General features: G+C 43.3%; 1 protein-coding gene across 1 annotated transcript; it reads left to right on the top strand.

Moving 5' to 3' along the window:
* Positions 1–1,738: 1,738 nt before the first annotated feature.
* On the top strand, positions 1,739–20,275 carry LOC114554719 (adhesion G protein-coupled receptor G3). Its single transcript, XM_028576724.1, has 10 exons — positions 1,739–1,768; positions 2,552–2,680; positions 3,739–3,882; positions 4,568–4,619; positions 4,709–4,800; positions 10,463–10,581; positions 12,417–12,697; positions 18,031–18,127; positions 19,313–19,638; positions 19,724–20,275. Exons 1-10 carry the CDS (start codon positions 1,739–1,741, stop codon positions 19,837–19,839), a joined length of 1,386 nt encoding a protein of 461 aa, XP_028432525.1. The 3' UTR covers positions 19,840–20,275.
* Positions 20,276–21,332: the final 1,057 nt, after the last annotated feature.

Raw genomic sequence — 21,332 nt, 5'->3', positions numbered from 1 at the left:
AAACAGATTCACTGATAGGAATGGTGACGTCCATAATGTCTGTGTTCAAGCTTATAATGTTTGCGTAGCTCAGATCTTCGTGAAACAGATGTACCAGTCTTTGCATTCCCACATTAATCAGAAGACTAGGAAAGAAAGCAAACTAGACCCACCTTACCCATTTGCCTAATACAATTTACATGATGCAGAATGTTACATTTGCATGCAGTTTATATAACCAGTTATGTTTTTGTCATTTACTTCAGCAGGAAAGCAACACCTTTTTAAATCAATAGATATTTCATTTTACTAGTTCATTAGTACATTAGTGGTAGAGGAACTTCCCAACCTCGAATTTTGTGGGCGGGGCTAAGTTCGGCTGGCATCAAGGCTACTACAATTGATCAAACTATCCAGAACTCTGTCCCTACTTTGCAATTATTCAAAAGCTGTAATAAGTGAATAGGTTTATACAGTAGGAAACACAAACAGATTTTCTTACAATTACTGCAATCATTTAAATCAATTTTAAGGTTACTTCAACTGCATAAAATGTCTCACCATTTATTTAATACTTCATTGCCTGGTCAAATGAACATTTAGGTGGGTAACTTTGTGATATTTGTTTTGACTAGAGATGTGAGGAGACACTTTCATACTGCCATCCACTATATCACAAATGTAACTAAAACAATTTTAATTACGTTATTACTAATACATATTACATTAGTAAGTTGAAATATATTAGGCTATCGACTGCATCTCTATTTTGGGTTTGTCATTCTTAGTTAAATGAAAATGTTCACTTAATTCCGGGACTTACCGAATTCAGTAATATGGCTAAAATTGTGACCTTTTTAGGAAACAGCAAACCTGTAAAGACAAAGAAAAAGGTGAAATTTCACATTTAGTTTTACATGGGGATATTAGAATTATCCATAATTGTCACAACAAATTATTAATTACATAAGAAATATTGGCAGGATTGTATTATACTGACAGATCATAGAATTAAACATAAATTCCTTTTTAATCAGTACTCATGAAAGAGCGAGAGGACCAAAGTTATGATATCCTTCAAAGCAAAACTGTAACTCTGGATGAAAAAGTCTCTATGGCACAGAAAACGGTCACCTATTAATCCCTCTGTTGCTAAACCGAACCGATTCACGGGTAGTGATGTGCAGAGCACTTATTTAAGTGTCATGAATCACTAAAACTAGTTCATTAAGAGACTGCGAATTCCATCTCATTGAACTGAAATATTCCTGTTTATAATTCTGGACGTTTCTTTGTGAAAATTCACCAGGTACAATTCATCAGACAGGAATCCGACACTTGAAATTGCCATTGGATTAGAACAAACAGACCACGAGCTGTGGCTGTGTAACATTAAACATATCTGCGGTGGATTAAAGATGAACAGGCAAACGTTCGTGACCACAGTCAAACTAAGGTTACGTTTTTATTTGTTAAATACACGTTTTAGTAAATTGTTCTTTAGTCTTTTACTCCGAAGGTTTATGCCACTTACAGTAACATGCATTACAGCCGTCAAATGCGACAAAATGTCGACGATGAGTTTTTACCTTCGTCGCCTCACTTTGCTTTGCTGCCAGCTCTGTGTGTACAGTGTGTGCGAGCCGCTGTTGTGTCTAAGTCTAAGTCAAACGCTACCATTAAAACAACCCAATAAGACTTCTTGCCTTGTTTAAAAGAGTTTCCTTGAAAAACCAAACGTCTTCATCGAGGTGAGGTAATGGCGGACAGCAGCAAAATTCAGAACGATGTGAGGTCATGGGGTTACGTCGTTACATACTGTACATCACGTGACATGAAAACCTCTGGTTTAAAGTGAAAATAGAATTTAAGTACAATTGTTGATTTAAATTTTTCTATGGGGAGTGTTATCTGCTTTTATGCAAATAGTTATTAACAGGTTTATCCTAGAAACCATGATTTCTGACTAGACTAACGTAAAAATGCACTTTAAATAAATGACACGATGGTTTCACTTTTTTCATAAATCAGCCCCCTAGTGGTGGCAGGAAATACAACCCACAAGAGCGTTTCAAAACACGTTAACAAAACACGTTAACGTTGTGAAATGTTTCGCAGTTTGGAAAGGTTTGGCACAAAAAGTACTTGTTTATGTATAGGCACCAAAACTATTTGGTTAAGTTTATAAAAAGATAATGGGCCAAGTTCAACGCCGACAAAACTGAGCAACACGTTTCATTAAACTGAAATGTAGTAAAAGTCAATAAAAGTCCTATGTATGTTTGACCCATCCCTTAAATGGATTTGACGCTCTTATACTCGTAGTTTTACTTTATGCTTTGCCCCGTCATAATCACCTCAGCCACTAAAGAGCGCTGTAATTTTAAACGTAAATATGAGTCGAGTTGCTGGTTGAACAAACAACGTATGTTGGCTTTAATTGCTCTGATGCTCAGAGGACAGTCTGAGCATCAGAGCAATTAAATCAGAGCAATTCAAATCAAGTTAATTTCCATAGATAAATCATTTCCATACTTTTTTTGTATGTTCTCTGTATACTCCATGGTTTTAGGTTGAAGAGAGTCCCACTCCTGAACACAGCGTTTACATCCCAGCCTCGGCCCTCCAGAGAAGCAGGGGATCTCTGTCTGACGAGAAGACACTGCTGGTGGCCTCTGTGATCAACAGCACTCATTTCCAGGTCAGTCACATTTGAGCCACAAATTATTAACTCCTCCTTAGTTGCCCTTATTAATCTGATCACAATGGACGTGTACATAAAGAGAAGTTAAGTTTGGGAAATCACAAACATGGCTGCAATTCTGGAGGATAGATACAGAAGAAGGCCCTTCATATTTTTGTGCACTGACACTGGCTTCTACTTTCAGTTAGCTCCGTCTGTATATTTATACAAGGCATGACTTTCCCCTCATGCTGGTTTGCATGGATTTCCATGAACTCTGTACACTCACCAGCCATTGTGTTCTATAAAAAATGGAGGAAAGGTTGATTGAGGAAGCTGATTCACCTCTAATTAACAATACCCCAGTATTAATGTCCTGTTATCCCTTTGCCATCAGATGGGAAATTTGTCTTGGGCACTCCATGATGCAGCCATTAAAAACAACATATACAACATAATACATATACAATACAACAAACAATATTATGACCCTAATCGTGTGTAATACATAACATGGTGTGACGCAGTGCATATAGTTAACCATTTATAAAAAAAAAAAAGAAATATCTGTGCGGTGATAACAACTCTAAAAAAGGTATTAGTTCCTCCCTACATCTCTGACTTGATACAGCTTCATACTCCACCTGTAGTCTGAGGTCATTGGGTCAGAGGCTCTTAGTGGTTCCCAGCACTCATTTTAAAACTCGAGGGGATCGATCATTCCAAGCAGTGGCTCCTTGGCTGTGGAATGTCTTGCCTCCCTTTCTACGTTGTGTGAATTCTGTCAAATCTTTTAAAAAGCAATTGAAGACTCCGCTAGTCAAGCAGGCATTTAGTTAGTGAAGGGGTTTTTATGGTTGTTTGTTTTCTATTTGTGTTCAAATGTCCTTGTATTTTACTTTGTTGTGTTATGTTACATTTCTATCTGTACTCTACAAATAAACTTTACATACTTACTCTAAAAAAAAAATCACTTAATAAATGATTGGTATCAACATCAAGCGTAATAACAAGTGCAGTGCAAAAACACAAATCTCCATCATCAACAATCTTTTGTCAATCATCTTTCATTGCAGCTGAGTCCCAGTCAGTCAAAAGCGAGACTATTCATATCACCAGACTGGCCTGTTTTGGGGGGGTTAGTCCTGGCAGTGAGGGCAGGGAACCTTCCTGTCAAAAACCTCTCCCAACCCATCAAATTAACCTTCAAACACAAACAGGTAAAATAACAAAACCAGCTGTGAAGGCATATATATATATATATATATATATATATATATATATATATATATATATATATATATACAGTACAGGCCATAAGTATGGACACACCTTCATTCAATGTGTTTCCTTTTTATTTTCATGACTATTTACCAAAAGACATCAAAACTATGAATGAACACATATTTGGACACAAAAAACATGTCTTATATTTTAGATTATTCCCACCCTTTTTTTTTATTAATAAGGGACAAACTTCCACTAATTAACCCTGACAAAGCACACCTGTGAAGGTAAAACCATTTCAGGTGACTACCTCATGAAGCTCATTGAGAGAACACCAAGGGTTTGCAGAGTTATCAAAAAAAAAAAAAGCAAAGGGTGGCTACTTTGAAGAATCTAAAATATAAGACATGTTTTCAGTTATTTCACACTTTTTTGTTAAGTACATAATTCCATATGTGTTCATTCATAGTTTTGATGCCTTCAGTGAGAATCTACAATGTAAATAGTCATGAAAATAAAGAAACACATTGAATGAGAAGGTGTGTCCAAACTTTTGGCCTGTACTATATATATATATATATATATATATATATATATATATATATATATATATATATATATATATATGGATGAATCTGATTTCATCATAACTTGAATATACTTTTGAATGTGTTTCAGGTGGGAGAGGGGGCATGTGTGTTTTGGCAGGAGTCAACGCTTAATGATGGAGGTAGGCTACAAATGCCAGCCATAGTCTTTTTGCTCCCAAGTTAAAAGATCAACTCAGATTTAAACATCATATTGTATGTGTTTTTTTAGGTAGCTGGAGCACAGAGGGCTGTGATACCGATGACACCGGAGCTGAATTTATTTGCAGCTGCAACCACATGAGCTTCTTTGCTGTGCTTGTGGTAAAATTATCATTCCCTCTCCGCTGCAACATGCTACCTAATGTGCAAAAGGATTTGCCTTTAAAGGTCCAATGTGTAACGTGTTTAGTTGTTCATTATCAAAATCTGTGTTGCCCGTTCACAAACTTTTTCATGAATGTTTTCCACCACCATCACTTCCAAGTATTCCTTTTGGCTTGAAATTTTACATTTGCATTCGCATGAACTGGGGTAGACGCTCCATATTCATGCGCCATCTTAAAATACGTTAGCCGGTAAGGGACATACAGGACATACTGCTCCGCCTTTCACTTTTTCGCTGTCACATGATGTCATGAGAAGAAGCAAGACGCGGGTCGTAATCCTCATAAAAGAGAGTTTTATTTAACTACAGCACGGGGTAACGTCAACCATGCACTTTTCTTATTTTAAGCTAATACTGCCGTCTTCCGGTGGTTAGCATACCCCACCCCACTACGGTAACTCCACATGGACAAAAGACAATCTCACAACATCTTCCCCTTTTGGAAGTTAGCAATAACAAGATCCCGAACATCTGCATTTTGCAACATCAATTAAACCTTAAATTGTGTTAAACAATATAACAAAGATAAGTGCAAAACTTTGCTATCAAATAACGTCTTTCTTTTGTTATTGAGTCTTGGCAAACTATCTCCAAACGGTGCAGGACCTCACAGGGGTAGACTACCCTCAGTCCTGAAAGGGGTTATTCTGCCCTTTTGAACATCTCAGTCTAGTAACCTAAGAGGCACCCTTATCTCACGGCCCCTGGAAGACCTTTTAACAGGAGTGGACGGTGGAAGGGAGACCCTGGGGAAGGGTCTGCTGGTAGCTGGCTCACTAGTGATTCTGGCGGGCGCAGCCACATCTTTCAGCGGGGAACCGCTGTCCGGCTGAGACACTGTAGGCTGAGCACATTGCTGTTCCTCCGGAGATTCAGTCTCCGAACCGCCTGGAGATGCCGCCTGTTCCGACGGGTGACGTTCCCATTGTCCATCTCCACGAGGTAGGATCTCGGCTCCTTAGACTTACTGATGACCCTGGCAGGTGTCGTCCAACCCCTCTCCCCATCGAGCTTCACCCTAACAGCCTGACCAGGGTGAAGTTCAGGGAGCTCGCGTGCCGAATGCCTGCGGTCATGGTAGAACCTGTATGAACCCTTTGCTGTTGCGTCCTTCATGTAGACTTGGTTCCAGTTGAACGGACGTGGCAGCAACGCCTTTTCCAGGACCGGAACAGTAGTACGGGATCTGTCTACCAGTCATGAGCAGTGCTGGACTTTCACCTGTTGCTGCGATTGGAGTAGAGCGATAACTCAAAAGGGCCAAGCAGGGGTCCGGCTGTTTGAGGATATACTTAGCAGTCTGAACAGCCCTTTCTGCAGCTCCATTCGACTGGGGGTAATGTGGGCTGGAGGTAATGTGAGTGAAACCATACCTCCGTTTGAAATCACGGAACTCTGCTGATGTGAACTGTGTCCCGTTGTCGCTGATCAGTTCCAGCGGGATGCCCCACCTCACAAAAATGTGCTTGAGCCTGTCGATAACCTGCTTGCTGGTAATGGCCGGTAGGGAAGCAATCTCAATGTCCCTAGAGAAGTAATCGACAGCGACAAGAAAGGTCTTACCCTCCAGCTCGAACAGGTCAACAGCAATCCTTTGCCATGGGCCACTGGGCAGGGGAGTGGTCACCAGTGGTTCGCCTTTTGTGTAGGTTTGTGTTCTCTGCAAAAGTCACATGATTTCACTTTGCTTGTGATCTGTGCTCCAATGCTTGGCCACCAAACTGTCAACTTGGCTCGCTCCCGACACTTGGTGAGACCCTGGTGACCTATGTGTAGTTGGTTCAGGACTCCAGCTCTGAGTACTGCTGGAACTACTATGCGGTCGTGGTATAGGACCAGACTGTCCGACTCTGATAAGTGGCTTCTGGCTGCATAGTACCCACGCAGTGGTGAGCCCTCCGCCATTTTGCGAGGCCACCCTTTTCTGATGAATGTGATTACTTTTTGAAGTTCAGCATCACTTTGTGTGGCCCTGCGAATTTCCTCAAGCTTAGGTGACTTGATTGGTTTGCTAGCTACCATAGTGTTCACATATGCCTTCACTTGCATTTCTGTTTCAGGCACGCAACTGTCTTTCAGTGGATGTCTGGAGAGCGTATCTGCGACTACTAGCTGCTTACCGGGAACGTGTTCGGCAGTGACGTTGAAGCGCATGAGGCGCATAAGCAGTCTCTGACATCGTAGTGGCGTTTTGTCCAGATCGTACAAGTTAATCAATGGCACTAGTGGCTTGTGGTCAGTTTGTAAGCGGACCCGGCCCATACCTTGGATGTAGCGGGCGAAACGTTCACAAGCCCAGACCGATGCCAGGCACTCTTTTTCAATCTGTGAATATCTCTTCTCCGCATCTGTGAGTGTACGTGAGCAAAAGGCAACAGGCCGCAACTCTCCATTGTGGTCCTGTAACAGGGCAGCACCAAGGCCATAACTGCTGGCATCGGCGCTGACCACCGTTGGTTTGTTGGCGTCGTAATAACAAAGGGCTGGTGCAACCATGAGCATTGCTTTCGCTTTGTTAAATGCTTGCTCCTGAGGCTCACCCCACACCCACGCAGTCTCTTTCTTGAGCAGGTTAGTGAGCGGATGCAACACTGTAGACAGGCCCGGCAGGAATTTTCCAACATAGTTAACCAGTCCAAGCACCTGCCGCAGCTGCTCCACGTTGGAGGGACTGGACATCTGAGCAATAGCCTCCACTTTGCTCTCATCAGGCTTCACCCCCTCGCGCTAATGATGTGTCCAAAGAACCGCAGTTCAGCCTTTCCAAAGTGACACTTGGCCTTGTTGAGCTTGAGACCGACGCCTTAACCGTCCGCAACACCATGTCGAGATGGCGGTCATGCTCCTCTTTGTAGATCCATAAACCAGGATATCATCCATCACAACGACGGTCCCTTCTAGGCCTTTGAGCAGGTCGGTCATCAGCCGCTGGAAGATCTCAGGCGCTGATGTAATGCCAAACGGCAGACGTTTGAAGCAAAAACGCCCATTGGGGTAATGAAGGTTGTCAATCTTTGGCAGCTGGGGTCCAGTGGAATTTGCCAGAACCCACTAGAGGCGTCCAGAGTGGAGAAAACCTTGGCTCCTGCCAGCTTAGGTGTTATATCGTCCAGTGTGGGCAAAATGTAACGTTCGCGCTTCACTCCCTTGTTCAAGCGTTTCAAATCCACACACACTCTGACCTCGTCCTTGTTGTGTTTTGGAGCAGGCACCATTGGGGCACACCAGTCTGTCGGCTCCGTAACTTCCTCAATGATGTCAAGGCTCAGCATACGCTGTAGTTCCTTTTCCACTTTTGGAAGGAGCGGAAACGGAATTCTGCGTGGTGTGTTGACGCTGTATGGGACTGCTTCCTCTGTTAGCTCGATCTTAACAGGCTCGCAGTTCAGTAGTCCTATTTCCCCGAACACATTGCTTGTTAGATCACTAGTGATAGCATTGACTCTTGCTACCAGCCCCATGCGCTTTGCCACTGCCTTGCCCAACAAGTTACTAACGTATCGTCCTTTTATGACTGTAATCCAGTATTGGTATCTCTGACCTTTGTATGTAGTGGTGGCAAGGAACTTACCCACGCATCGGACTTTCCCTCCTGGGCTATACACTGTTGGCCTGGACTTGTTCAGTTTTGGTATTTGACGTGGTTTGCTGAAAGTCTCTTCAGTCATAACGGTGGTATCAGCGCCTGTGTCGATCTTAAAATCGACCGGACTGCCATTCACTAGTAGTTCGACATCCCAGTCAGTATCCGGGTTCGACTCCTCAATGATGTTTGGCTTCGACTTTGCGGTTGCCCTCAGGAATAGTTCTCCAATAAAAATGAATCCTCGCCTGAATCCATAACGGCCTCTGCTCTGACTTCTTTCAGCATCTTGCATTTACACACAGCCTCGAAATGTCCGAGTTTATTACACTTCCTGCACTTTTTGTTGCGGGCTGGACAGTTTTCCTTTTTATCATGCATTCTGTTGCATCTCTGACAGTTCAGTTTGTTCTCACTGTATTTCTGTCCCTGTCCCTGCCGTGGTTTAATATAGCTCCCCCTTGTGCTATTGTACTGTTTCCGTCTCACCTCATTCACTGTAGCTTCAACACGCTCTGCACCTTGTTGTTTCACTTGTTCACTCTGCCGTGCAAGTTGGATGGCTCTCTCCAGAGTCAGGCCCGCCTCTAGCTGGAGTTTTTGCGAAACCTCCTTGTCCGTTATTCCGATGACGATCCGGTCCCGGATCTGCTCGTCCTTCCCCGCACCGAACTCGCAGTGCTGCGCGAGCTCGTACAGGCTCCGCACGAAGGCTTCAACTGTCTCGCCAGCCCTTTGGCTCCGCTTATGAAAACAGGCGCGATCGTGGATGACGTTTCTTTTCGGGACAAAGTGTTCATCAAACTTCTGCATCACTAGATCAAAGTCATACTCCGGATGTGGCATGGCCTCGGTTGCCGCAGGAAACACAAACGAGCCGTAAATAGGTTCGGCATCTCTCCCTATCGAGTACAAAAGCGAGTTCACCTGCACTTCGCTGCTCTCCCTGTCAAGTTTCAAAGCGACTCTAAACCGGGAGAATCTCTGCCGCCATGTAAGCCACTCCACTGGCTGCGAGAAATCGAACGGCTCGGGAGGCCCAAACTTCGCCATCCTGCTCTTAATGTCGGCGTGAAGTCCTTAATCCCACTTCTGACACCATGTCATGAGAAGAAGCAAGACGCGGGTCGTAATCCTCATAAAAGAGAGTTTTATTTAACTACAGCACGGGGTAACGTCAACCATGCACTTTTCTTATTTTAAGCTAATACTGCCGTCTTCCGGTGGTTAGCATACCCCACCCCACTACGGTAACTCCACATGGACAAAAGACAATCTCACAACACATGATAAACTCACAGGTGCTGCCCCGGCAAGTTTGAAGAAGGAAACATGGAGGACCACACGTATTCAAAATCCAAATTTCAGGAACAGGAGTCTTCTTCTTCTTCGACCCAGAAAAAGAAAAAGCATATTGAAAAGAGCAAGAGGCCGGCTTTTTGAAGCGTGAAGGCTACTGTAGCTGTCATAGGTACTTGGAACTGCGTGGCGCGAGTGAGTTGATTGCGATATATGATCTCAACGCTAGATGGGAGAAATCCTACACATTGGACCTTTATGTGATGTTTTCAAAAACACAAGAGCAAAAGTGTCAGGAACTCAGTGTGTTTAAGCGCTGTAATGTGAGACATAATGTTACCACACAGATTTGTAGCTGAATGATTATAAGCTATCATTGTTTGAGGGTACAATTTCGTTACTGGGGGTAAAAAAATTATCAGATATAGCACACATTTTAACTGAGTTTCCAGAAAAAAATAAATGTGAATTAATGCACACCACCTCAGCCACGCAAAAAAAACGTTTTTTGTTGTTGCGATATTTTGTCCTGTTTCGGAATTTCCAGCATTTCCACTTTTTTCATGTGGTTGGAAATGTAATTTAAAGAGGCATAGAGTGGTATCTAGGACACATATGAATCAAAATCTACAATATATCTACTAAGTTAAACTTCCATCAGACTTCTTTTTCTATTTTGTATTGTTGAATGTGTATTGTCTCTTTTTCTGTGTCAGAACCCTGTGTTATCAGTGGGAGAAAGTGATGCTGTGAACCTGAGTTATATCACCTACATTGGCTCAGCACTCTCCATCTTCTTCACAGTCATCAGCTTGATCCTCTATATATGTCTACAGTGAGTTTGAAAGTCGGACTTCAAATTAATATTCTCATAAGTCTAAAATGAATTATATGAAAAGAGTCCTATAATGATAGTTTAACAGAGATGATGACAGTATGAATACTTCCTGTCATGGAACTAAAGCATTACGTGTTGTGTTATATATGTGTGATTATTGGATTATTTCACATGTCTATCTCTACTCAATATGAGGTTCAGTTCTCTCGTTAAAGATCTTGAAGCATTAACTGATGTAATTTAATCACGTTGTTTCCCTTCATACATCTGGTGCGTCATGCTTGGTCAAGATAGATAGATAAGGATACTTTATTTGTTCCGGGGGACCACAGCACTACACAAACAAAACCACTCTGAACAAGATTAGTGCAAAGATACGTAAGAATTCAAAGTTTAAAAAAAAAGTATGTCCTTTAAACACAGACATACATACAATGTGCAAACTGTGGTAATGTGTGCAAAATGGATGTAATTATGGGTTACAAGTTCAACAGAGCTATTGGACTTTGCCAGAGTTACAGAGTGTTAATGTTAGAGTTAGTGTTAGTCCTGTCTGTCAGCATCCCAGTCCACTAATGTCCATACTGCGACAGATGAATTGAAAAGTTTGATGGCCACCGACAGGAATGATCTATTGTGCAGATCACCTGGGGAGTTTGAGTTTTAAAGTGTACCAGTTTCATTGCCATGGCTGCAAAGATGGGTGTTATAGGTCACAGAGGTTTGTCTTTAGATACTGTGGGTCAAAACAAGCTCTGTGGTTGATCTCTCTTCCTGTCAGAATGCAAGTTCATAACAGGAAAAGAATTTATTATCTTAATAGCATCAGTGGTAAGCATACATGAAACTGCTTTCAAGAAAGTGTTTAATCAGTAGCCAAGGTAACATCAAAACAATTTGGGCTAATACCTATGTAGAAATAAGTGGGAGTCCTTTATTTCTTTATTTCTTCATTCGGATCCCACAATCACAATGTCAAGGAATGACCAGGAGACCGACTGTAGTAGTGAAGCAGATCTTTATTACCTATGAGCCAACAGAGAGCAGGAAGCAACAGGCAGGAATCTGGTAGCTGAGTAGGCAGGTTTAGAGCAGCAGCAGACAACAGGATACAAAGTACTGGTAAGCTAACTTGGATGGACTAGGCATAACATGTGTGAGTCAGAGCGTCAAGCAGAAACGAGACTAGACAAAGTGCATGTGTGTCTGTGCTGCTTATGTAGGTGGTTGTTGATTAGCTGCAGGTGGTGAACTGAGGATGTGGTTTGATGAGGTGCAGGTGTGTGTAATTAGGACTGAGGGGACTGGGAGCGTCTGATCTGCGTGAGTGACGAGGAGTATGAATCAGTGGGAGGAGTGTGTGCTGGAGAGTGAGAGAGAGAGGAGTGAGTGCTGGTGACGGTGGGACCCTTACACACAACATATACATACAATTTTACATACATTTAAAACAAGATTTATAGTGCAAGTAAATTAAATTACTGCGTGTAACTAGTTCCGTAAATTAGGGTTAAAAAAAAAAATAACATCACATTCCAACAACTAAGAGTTAAATTACATTATTGTTTTATTGTTTAACTGTTTTCTAAGTAGTCTTTTAAAACTGGCCTTACTGGGTGCCTCCACTGGGATAGTTGCCAAGCTATTCCACATTGTGATGGCTTTAAACATTACAGACCTGCACACTGCTTCAGTCCAGGCTCCGCTGGGCCCAAAGGACTGTGTTGAGGTGAAAGTATCTGTAGAATTTAGGTCAGTAATGGCCATATATAGTACTGTATCTGCCAAATAGGCAATAGAAAAATGATCATTATATATTGTTTTCCTTTTAGACGTCGGCGTCCGGAGAAGGCTATCGGGGTGCATTTGCAACTAACAGGAGCGCTGCTCTGCCTCCATCTCACCTTCCTGCTGTGCAGCTTCTGGGTGTGGCATCTGAATGAGAATGAGGAGGGCTGGGTTTGCCGGGGTCTGGGTCTCTTTTTACACTGGTCCCTGCTGGCCACCTTCAGCTGGGCGGCTCTGGAAGGCTTCCACCTCTACCTTCTCTTAGTCCGAGTCTTCAACATCTACGTCAGGAGATACCTGCTAAAGCTCAGCGTGGTGGGATGGGGTGAGTATAGTCTGGTTGGGACGCTGGGTGTTTTTGTCAAAAGATGTATAATAATAAATCTGCTCTCTTGAAATATGCTGCTTATAACTCCGAAAAATAGTAAAATTAAAATACCCTGTGCAGCTCAAATTGAGTTGGACTATTCATGACGAAAAATCCTTCAACTATTATTCATTATTCATGTGAGAATTTTACTACATACATTCCTATATTCATGTTTTCACATTGTATTATGCACATTTTTAATTCAGAGCAATTTATCCAATGTATCCTATTTATGTACTTGGGGTGCTATAGAGCAATGTTTTTAACCCTTGTGTTTTCCTCGGGTCAAATTTGACCCGTTTTCTACGTTTTTTATATCAGAAATATGGATTTCTCTCAACCAAATAACTTGGATGCATGCATTTACGTTGTATGGAACACATACAACGTTCTTCGCAGGTAAAATTAATGTTTATTTCCATTGAATTGTGGGTGTTTTATTCAATTTTATAGCATTTAAAAAAAAGAAGTTTAAATGGTTTTAAAACAGCATCCTGACTGAACTTTGACACAAACCAGTCTGTGATGAACACTCAACATCCTCTGATCTTAACTCACAATAATTGATGTTTGCTTTTCGTAAACTCAAAATGAGGTGTAATGTCATTTAAATTAGGTTTATTGACAATGAATAAAAAAGTGTTTTTTTTTACTAAAAAGAAAGGTTTTGAAGAACTCAGCGTAGCTCTTGTTGTTTCCGGCCGCCAAAACGAGTCGATATCCGAATGCAAATGACCGGACTCCATATGAGGCTCCTTTTTCAACTACAAGGTCAATATTGTTTTTCAATAACGACAAAACAAGAAATAATCCGTACATTTCTATGGAACTAAGCTTTAGGAGCTTTCCATCTTTACTCTCCTCCCTGTTATTTTGCATTCGGAAATCGATTGTTTTTGACTGATAAAATGGCTGCGGCCGGAAACAACAAGAGCTACGGTGAGTTGTTTCTAGTAAACTCTGTGTACACAAACAACGTTGTCAATGCTTTCGTTAAGGTGTAGAGCCCCTGGTGATACTTGGAGCAAAGTTTCATGTTGTGTCGAGCCTTCTTAGTGTTTTAAAAATAGCTATTTTGAGGCTAGCATAAAAGTGCCCCTAGCACTCCCATTCAAAAGGCCATTTGACCGAAAAACGAAAATACGGTCAATCTTAAAAGTGGCGATTCGGTCCTACTAGGGTACATTCACAAAAAGACCCTATGTTGCATTTTGGCGAGAGTTACGATTTAACACACAATGGATGTAGGGACCTAATTTATTTTGATGAATTAAATTTTGTCGCTTTTTTCAACACTTTTTGTATTAATTGTCAATAAACCTAATTTAAATGACATTACACCTCATTTTTGAGTTTACGAAAAGCAAAAATGATCAATTATTTTGAGTTAAGAACAGAGGATGTTGAGTGAACCATAGACTGGTTTGTGTCAAAGTTCAGTCAGGATGCTGTTTTAAAACCATTTAAAAAAAAAATTATTTCAAAACCAGTTTTCTGTGTTTTTTTTCACCCATCCACCACCCCAGCCTTCCTCCTTATGCCGAATGTCTTATACGGCAGTCACTTCACTTCCTCATTTGCTTGCGTGATAATTACTTCAGCCATGAGAGGTCAACAGGCCTAACAGGAATGTCATTTTGGGTCGTCATGAGCTGTTTGCATAATTGACCCATAAAGATGTTTTTTGGGTGAGGAGGGGCTGTATATTCACTCTTGTTTTAGCTCTCTTTTCAATCTCTATTACTACTACTACTGTATTCTGCTAGTTGCTAACTTTGTCTGTCTGACGGTGCTGGGCAAGTAGCGGATAGTCACTGAGAACAGCTACAGCTGGTCTACCACGGTCAGTCGTCAGCTATTGCTTAAATGTAACACAATCAATAATTGGTAGTCGGATTCATTTATTGTAGTTATTGGTCTAAATGGGATTTGTTGACAATACAAAATATAGAATATCACCAGACTTACCTTTTATACACATTACTGCAAAGACGGAGTCAGAAGGTGCCCGCAGCTTATTTGTTCCTGCCCCCCACCCCAAGCATGTTTATCATGATGATTGTGAGTTGATGATTGTGATTTTGTTTTTTCTTTTATTTTTCTTTATTTCTTTTTTTACTTGTTTTTCAACAGGTGTGTGTGTGTTTGTGTGTGTGTGTGTGTGTCACAATGTGTATTTTATGGATGTAGTTTTTATGATTGTCTTGTTTTGTTTTTACTGTTGGATTTATAATTGTGCCCTGCCTAGGGACTGCAGATGTAAATTAGCCTAAGGCTAACTGTGGTACAGTGCATCAAATGGCAACATTTATGTTAAAAATTGTACATGGTCCCTAACAAATAATATTAATAAATAAATAGACAGTGCTGAATGCTGGTAATGGAGGTGTTATTGCACTGTAAAAAGCAGCAATGCAAGAGGAAAAGAATAAGTCTGCAGCGGATGTAAACAACACAGGTTCCAGAACATTTGAAAACAGTATCCCAAGTGATTGATCCATCCATCCATCTTCGTCCGCTTATCCGGTGTCGGGTCACGGGGGGAGCAGCTCCAGCAGGGGACCCCAAACCTCCCTTTCCCGAGCAACACCAACCAGCTCCGACTGGGGGATCCCGAGGCGTTCCCAGGCCAGGTTGGAGATATAATCCCTCCACCTAGTCATGGGTCTTCCCCGAGGCCTCCTCCCAGCTGGACGTGCCTGGAACACCTCCCTAGGGAGGCGCCCAGGGGGCATCCTTACCAGATGCCCGAACCACCTCAACTGGCTCCTTTCGACGCAAAGGAGCAGCGGCTCTACTCCGAGCTCCTCACGGATGACTGAGCTTCTCACCCTATCTCTAAGGGAGACACCAGCCACCCTCCTGAGGAAACCCATTTCAGCCGCTTGTACCCTGGATCTCGTTCTTTCGGTCATGACCCAGCCTTCATGACCATAGGTGAGGGTAGGAACGAAAACTGACCGGTAGATCGAGAGCTTTGCCTTCTGGCTAAGCTCTCTTTTCGTCACAACGGTGCGATAGATTGAATGCAATACCGCACCCGCTGCGCCGATTCTCCGACCAATCTCCCGCTCCATTGTCCCCTCACTCGCGAACACAACCCCAAGGTACTTGAACTCCTTCACTTGGGATAAGGACTCATTCCCTACCTGGAGAAGGCATTCCATCGGTTTCCTGCTGAGAACCATGGCCTCAGATTTAGAGGTGCTGATCCTCATCCCAACCGCTTCACACTCGGTGATGCCATCAGGACCACATCATCTGCAAAGAGCAGCGATGAGATCCCCAGCCCACCAAACTGCACCCCCTCCCCACCCCGACTACGCCTCGATATCCTGTCCATAAATACTACAAACAGGATTGGTGACAAAAGCGCAGCCCTGGCGGAGGCCAACCCTCACCTGAAACGAGTCCGACTTACTACCGAGAACCCGGACACAGCTCTCGCTTTGGTTGTACAGAGATTGGATGGCCCTGAGAAGAGACCCCCACCCCATACTCCCAGCAGCACCTCCCACAGTATCTCCCGGGGGACCCGGTCATACGCCTTCTCCAAATCCACAAAACACATGTAGACCGGTTGGGCATACTCCCAGGCTCCCTCCAGGATCCTTGCGAGAGTGAAGAGCTGGTCCGTTGTTCCATGACCAGGACGGAATCCGCATTGTTCCTCCTCAACCCGAGGTTCGACTATTGGCCGAACCCTCCTTTCCAGCACCTTGGAGTAGACTTTACCAGGGAGGCTGAGAAGTGTGATACCCCTATAATTGGCACACACCCTCTGGTCCCCCTTTTTAAAAAGGGGAACCACCACCCCAGTCTGCCACTCCTTTGGCACCATCCCAGACTTCCACGCAATGTTGAAAAGGCGTGTCAACCAGGACAGCCCCTCCACACCCAGAGCCTTGAGCATTTCTGGACGGATCTCATCAATCCCCGGGGCTTTGCCACTGTGTAGTTGTTTGACTACATCAGTGACTTCCGCCTGGGAAATCGACGACAATCCCCCATTATCCTCCAGCTCTGCCTCTAACATAGAGGGCGATTAGTCGGATTCAGGAGTTCCTCAAAGTGCTCCTTCCACCGCCCTATTACCTCCTCAGTTGAGGTCAACAGTGTCCCATCCTTACTGTACACAGCTTGGATGGTTCCCCGCCCCCCCCTGAGGTGGCGAACAGTTTTCCAGAAGCACTTTGGTGCCGACCGAAAGTCCTTCTCCATGTCTTCTCCAAACTTCTCCCACACCCGCTGCTTTGCCTCTTTCACAGCAGAGGCTGCAGCCCTTCGGGCCCTTCGGTACCCTGCAACTGCCTCCGGAGTCCTCCGGGATAACATATCCCGGAAAGACTCCTTCTTCAGTCGGACGGCTTCCCTGACCACCGGTGTCCACCACGGTGTTCGTGGGTTACCGCCCCTTGAGGCACCTAAGACCCAAAACCGTAAACTCCAACACAGCGGCGCTCAGCCGGGGGCTTGTGAGTATCCCCACACCCGCCCGGCGCCTCACACCCTGGGCAACTCCGGAGAAGAAAAGAGTCCAACCCCTATCCAGGAGTATGGTTCCAGAACCAAGACTGTGCGTGAGGGTAAGCCCCACCAGATCTAACCGGTAGCGCCCCACCTCCCGCACCAGTTCCGGCTCCTTCCCCACAGAGAGGTGACGCCCACGCCCCAGAGCCAGCGTCTGCCACCCGGGTCTGGTCCGTCGAGGCCCCTGACCTTCACTGCCACCCGTGTGGCATCGCACCCGACCCCAACGGTTCCTCCCACAGGTGGTGGGCCCATGGGATGGAGAGGGAGTTGCCACGTAGCTTGTTCGGGCTGTGCCCGGCCGGGCTCCGTGGCAAACCCGGCCACCAGGCGCTCGCCGACGAGCCCACCGTCTGGGCCTGGCTCCAGACGGGGGCCCCGGGCTTCCTCCGGGCAGGGTCACTCCATCTCTGCTTAGTGATTGATTATGATCTTAAATATTATTTTAGTCTTTCAATTTAATCAAACAAAATATAACCTGAGAACAGAAATGTTCTGTTGTTCTACCTAAAAAAGCCAAAATGTGTCTGATGTTACTATTTTTAAGTGACATAACATACGGTAGGATTTTGGCATTAACTGCAGTACTATTCTTGAAACCCATTTTTAGTAGAGTTCACTGAATGAATGCCGATATTTCCCGGCTCCGGGGCTTTTGAGAAAACATTTGGGGCTGGAGCCCCAGAAGCCACCCCCTGGCTCCGTCCCTGGTCAGGGCTTGGTGAAGTAAATTCTGTATCCTTCTTGTCTTCATGCAGGTGTTCCAACACTGGTTGCAGTGGTTTGTGGGATTTCAGGGGTTTATGGCAAATACAGTCCGATGGATGCCAACAACCAGACCTCAACAGCACAGATGTAAGAAACCAAGATTTATTGTTATGTTTTAAATATTCAACCACACAGGAGTTTGGAATTCCAAGCAAATATTGTTCATAGTGGGATTTTAAGCGTGCATTATTTTGTTCCTTGCCAAGAAGCTGATTATTTGTAATTCAAAGTTAACTTGAAATTAAACCCGAGACACACTAGCCTGATAATTGGCCGTTGGCCGGTCTGTTGAGGTCAGTGACTCGAGTCTGTTCCGTGTGTTCCGTGCCATCGTCCGTCCGAGGGGCCATCGGCCTTCATTTTGGCCGATTTTACATGTTGAATCGGAAGGCGGGCACTGCCGGCAGTCAGACTCAAATGACCAATCCAATTGGTAGAGTGCTAACCTGGAAACGAGGAGCGGGATGAGCTTAAAATGTTTTCAGAAACACGTTTCCGTGAACTATTTTAGTACAATATGAGATCGTATTCTGAACAAGCCGCCATGACAGTCTGTCTTTGAATTTCTGGAGAAACCAGACCCACGTGACGCGTTCATCAAATCAGCTGCCGGTACAGATTAGCGCCGCTTGCTGTTATGGAGACGTATTACGTCTCGTCACTTTGGTGTGTTCTGAGGCACTTTTTTGACCAACTCAGGGAGACTGATCAGTCTTTACTGCCGAGGGTCGGCCATCTGGTCGGTGTGTCTGGGCTTTTAGTCTATATCCACGACATTCCACTTCCAGGATTGCTCTGGTGCCGCAGGAAATTACGCCGGATGCATGTATGTCCATTTCCTTCCGCTTCCTTTGTGTTGGCGTTCTAAACTCCGGTGGATTTGTGAGGACTATGGTTAACTGCTCCTCAGATCTCTGCAGGGTAAATCCAGACAGCTAGCTAGACTATCTGTCCAATCTGAGTTTTCTCTCGCACAACTAAAACAACTTTTGGACATCCACATGTTCCACCAAAACAAGTTCCTTCCCGAGGCTATTTAGCAGAGGCACCGTGCCGAGCTTAGCGCCGCCCATGACGATTGTGATTGGTTTAAAGAAATGCCAATAAATCAGAGCATGTTTTTTACCAATCCCGGAATGCTGTGTGGACTAGCCAGACCCTCCTCCACAGCGCCTTTTGAGGATGGTCTGGCAAAGCGAGACTAACTTGATCTAAATAGAAAAACAAAATATTGGCTTTTATTTTTTTGTCTTTCTTTTTAATAACCTGCAGATGCTGGATGAGCAGCCAGTTCCCACAGAGGCTCCTGGTCAGCTTCATCACTACCGTGGCCGTCCCATGTGTGCTGATGATACTGTGTAATTCCTGCATGCTGGGGCTGGTGGTGTTTAAGCTCTGGGGGCTACGGGCAGGTAGTGGAGGCGCTGAAAGCAGTGGCTGGAAGAAGATAAACAGGGAGAAAGGGATGAAGTTATTGAAAGACTGTGCCACAGTGCTGGGCCTCAGCTGTGTGCTGGGCTTACCTTGGGGGTTAGCGAGCATCACCTACATCTCCCTCCCTGGGATCTACATATTCACTATACTAAACTCCCTGCAGGGTCAGTATGTGCACGATCCTCATATAAAGTACTCTGCTTTTATGATTTACCAGAAGTATTCACAGCTTTTCTCTTTTCTTCTTAGGTGTATTTATGTTCCTGTGGTCTGTGGCTTTGACCTGCAAGTCTCGTTCTGACAATAACTCCTCAACCAGAGACCCTTCTTCTCAGAAAATAATGACCACCAGTTTCAAGAACTGATGTTCACAACTACAATAGATGTATTATCTATTTCCTACAGTAGGTGTTCCTTTGGAGTCCAGTTATGTGCAGTTAAATGATAACATTACTTAATCAGCTCAAGTCTCATCATGTCTTGCAACTTCTTGAAATCAAGATGACAGACACACATGCATCATGAACAGTAACTGCTTCTAATTATTTATTGTTGCTACAGTTATGATCCGTATTGTTGCAGTAATATCAGAAATGGACAGTCAGAGATTATGAAAAAAATTCTCTAATTGTCTTTTCTGCAGTTAGCCCTTGTTAACCCTTGTGTTGTCTTCCTTTGACCATGCAACTTAGTTTTTCTAGGTCAACATTTTAAATGAAAACGTTTTTTTCGACACTTTTGTGGCTTTTCACAATGTTTCTGTCACTTCTTTTCAACGTTTTTGTCGACTTCTGTGCCTTTCTAAAGTTTTTTCCCAAGTTTTTGGAGCTTTTTCCAACATTTTTGTAACGTTCTTTTATAAAAATTGTTTTCAAATGCTATAAAATTGAATAAAACACACAAATTGAATGAAAGTAGTGAACTGATCATTTATTTTACTTGTGAAGAGCGCTAGGGAATCATCTTTTTTTGAAAATTTGGTTGAAAGAAAACCAAATTTCTGATAGGCCTATAAAAACTTTTTGAAAATAGGTCAAATTTGACCAGAGGACAACAGGAGGGTTAAAGCAGGCCTACACGTGTTTTCTGAGGCTAATGGTTTTGCCCAATTTGCTTTTAAAGTGAAAGTTTGGGATTTTGAAGTGGGGATTGCATCAGATGCTTATGGTACGTATGAGGTGTGTGACTTTGGTGTTGTAAAGGGTTAGCACAGATTCACCAATGTCACAAACAAACCAATCGAGGCAGCGGCCAGCAAGTCCTGCGTTCTGCAGGTAAAATCCATTGACATATGGTAAAATCACAGTTTATATAAAAAGGAGTCTGGTGGCTTTGAAGAGAGCACATGGGTTAAGGTGTCCATTCTCAGGAATTAATTTCCAATTAGAGTCCATTAATGACCTTATAATGGACACATTGAAGAGCATTAACCCGCTATGCATGTTTTTTTAAGACCACAAATTTATGATGTGATGATGTCAGTTCAGCGGGGTAGGGAAACTTACCTCTTTCAGCTTGTGTGTTAGCACCATCCTGTGGCGCTAACACAGGCACTGAAGGACTGAGGCACTGAAGGACTACACAGTGAATAAAGATATTAAGATGTTATTTCTCCATTTAATTTAGCGCATTTATTTTGAATGGTCAGTTTCACCTGAACTACTTGTCCTATATCACTTTTACGTACTTTTACGTTTTATCAAACGTCTTTTTATTAAAGCATATGATTTAACATACATTACACTAATACATTCTGAGAATCTTTTTTTATAGCTAATTAAAAAACCAAATAAACAGTAAACTTAAAGTGGTACAACAATAAAACAAGACAAAGCAAAACAAGACAAGTAACAACAAT

This window comes from Perca flavescens, chromosome 1 (genome assembly GCF_004354835.1).
Source record: "Perca flavescens isolate YP-PL-M2 chromosome 1, PFLA_1.0, whole genome shotgun sequence".
In the NCBI taxonomy this organism is placed as follows: domain Eukaryota; kingdom Metazoa; phylum Chordata; class Actinopteri; order Perciformes; family Percidae; genus Perca; species Perca flavescens.
This window is presented reverse-complemented; position numbering and strand designations above follow the sequence as displayed.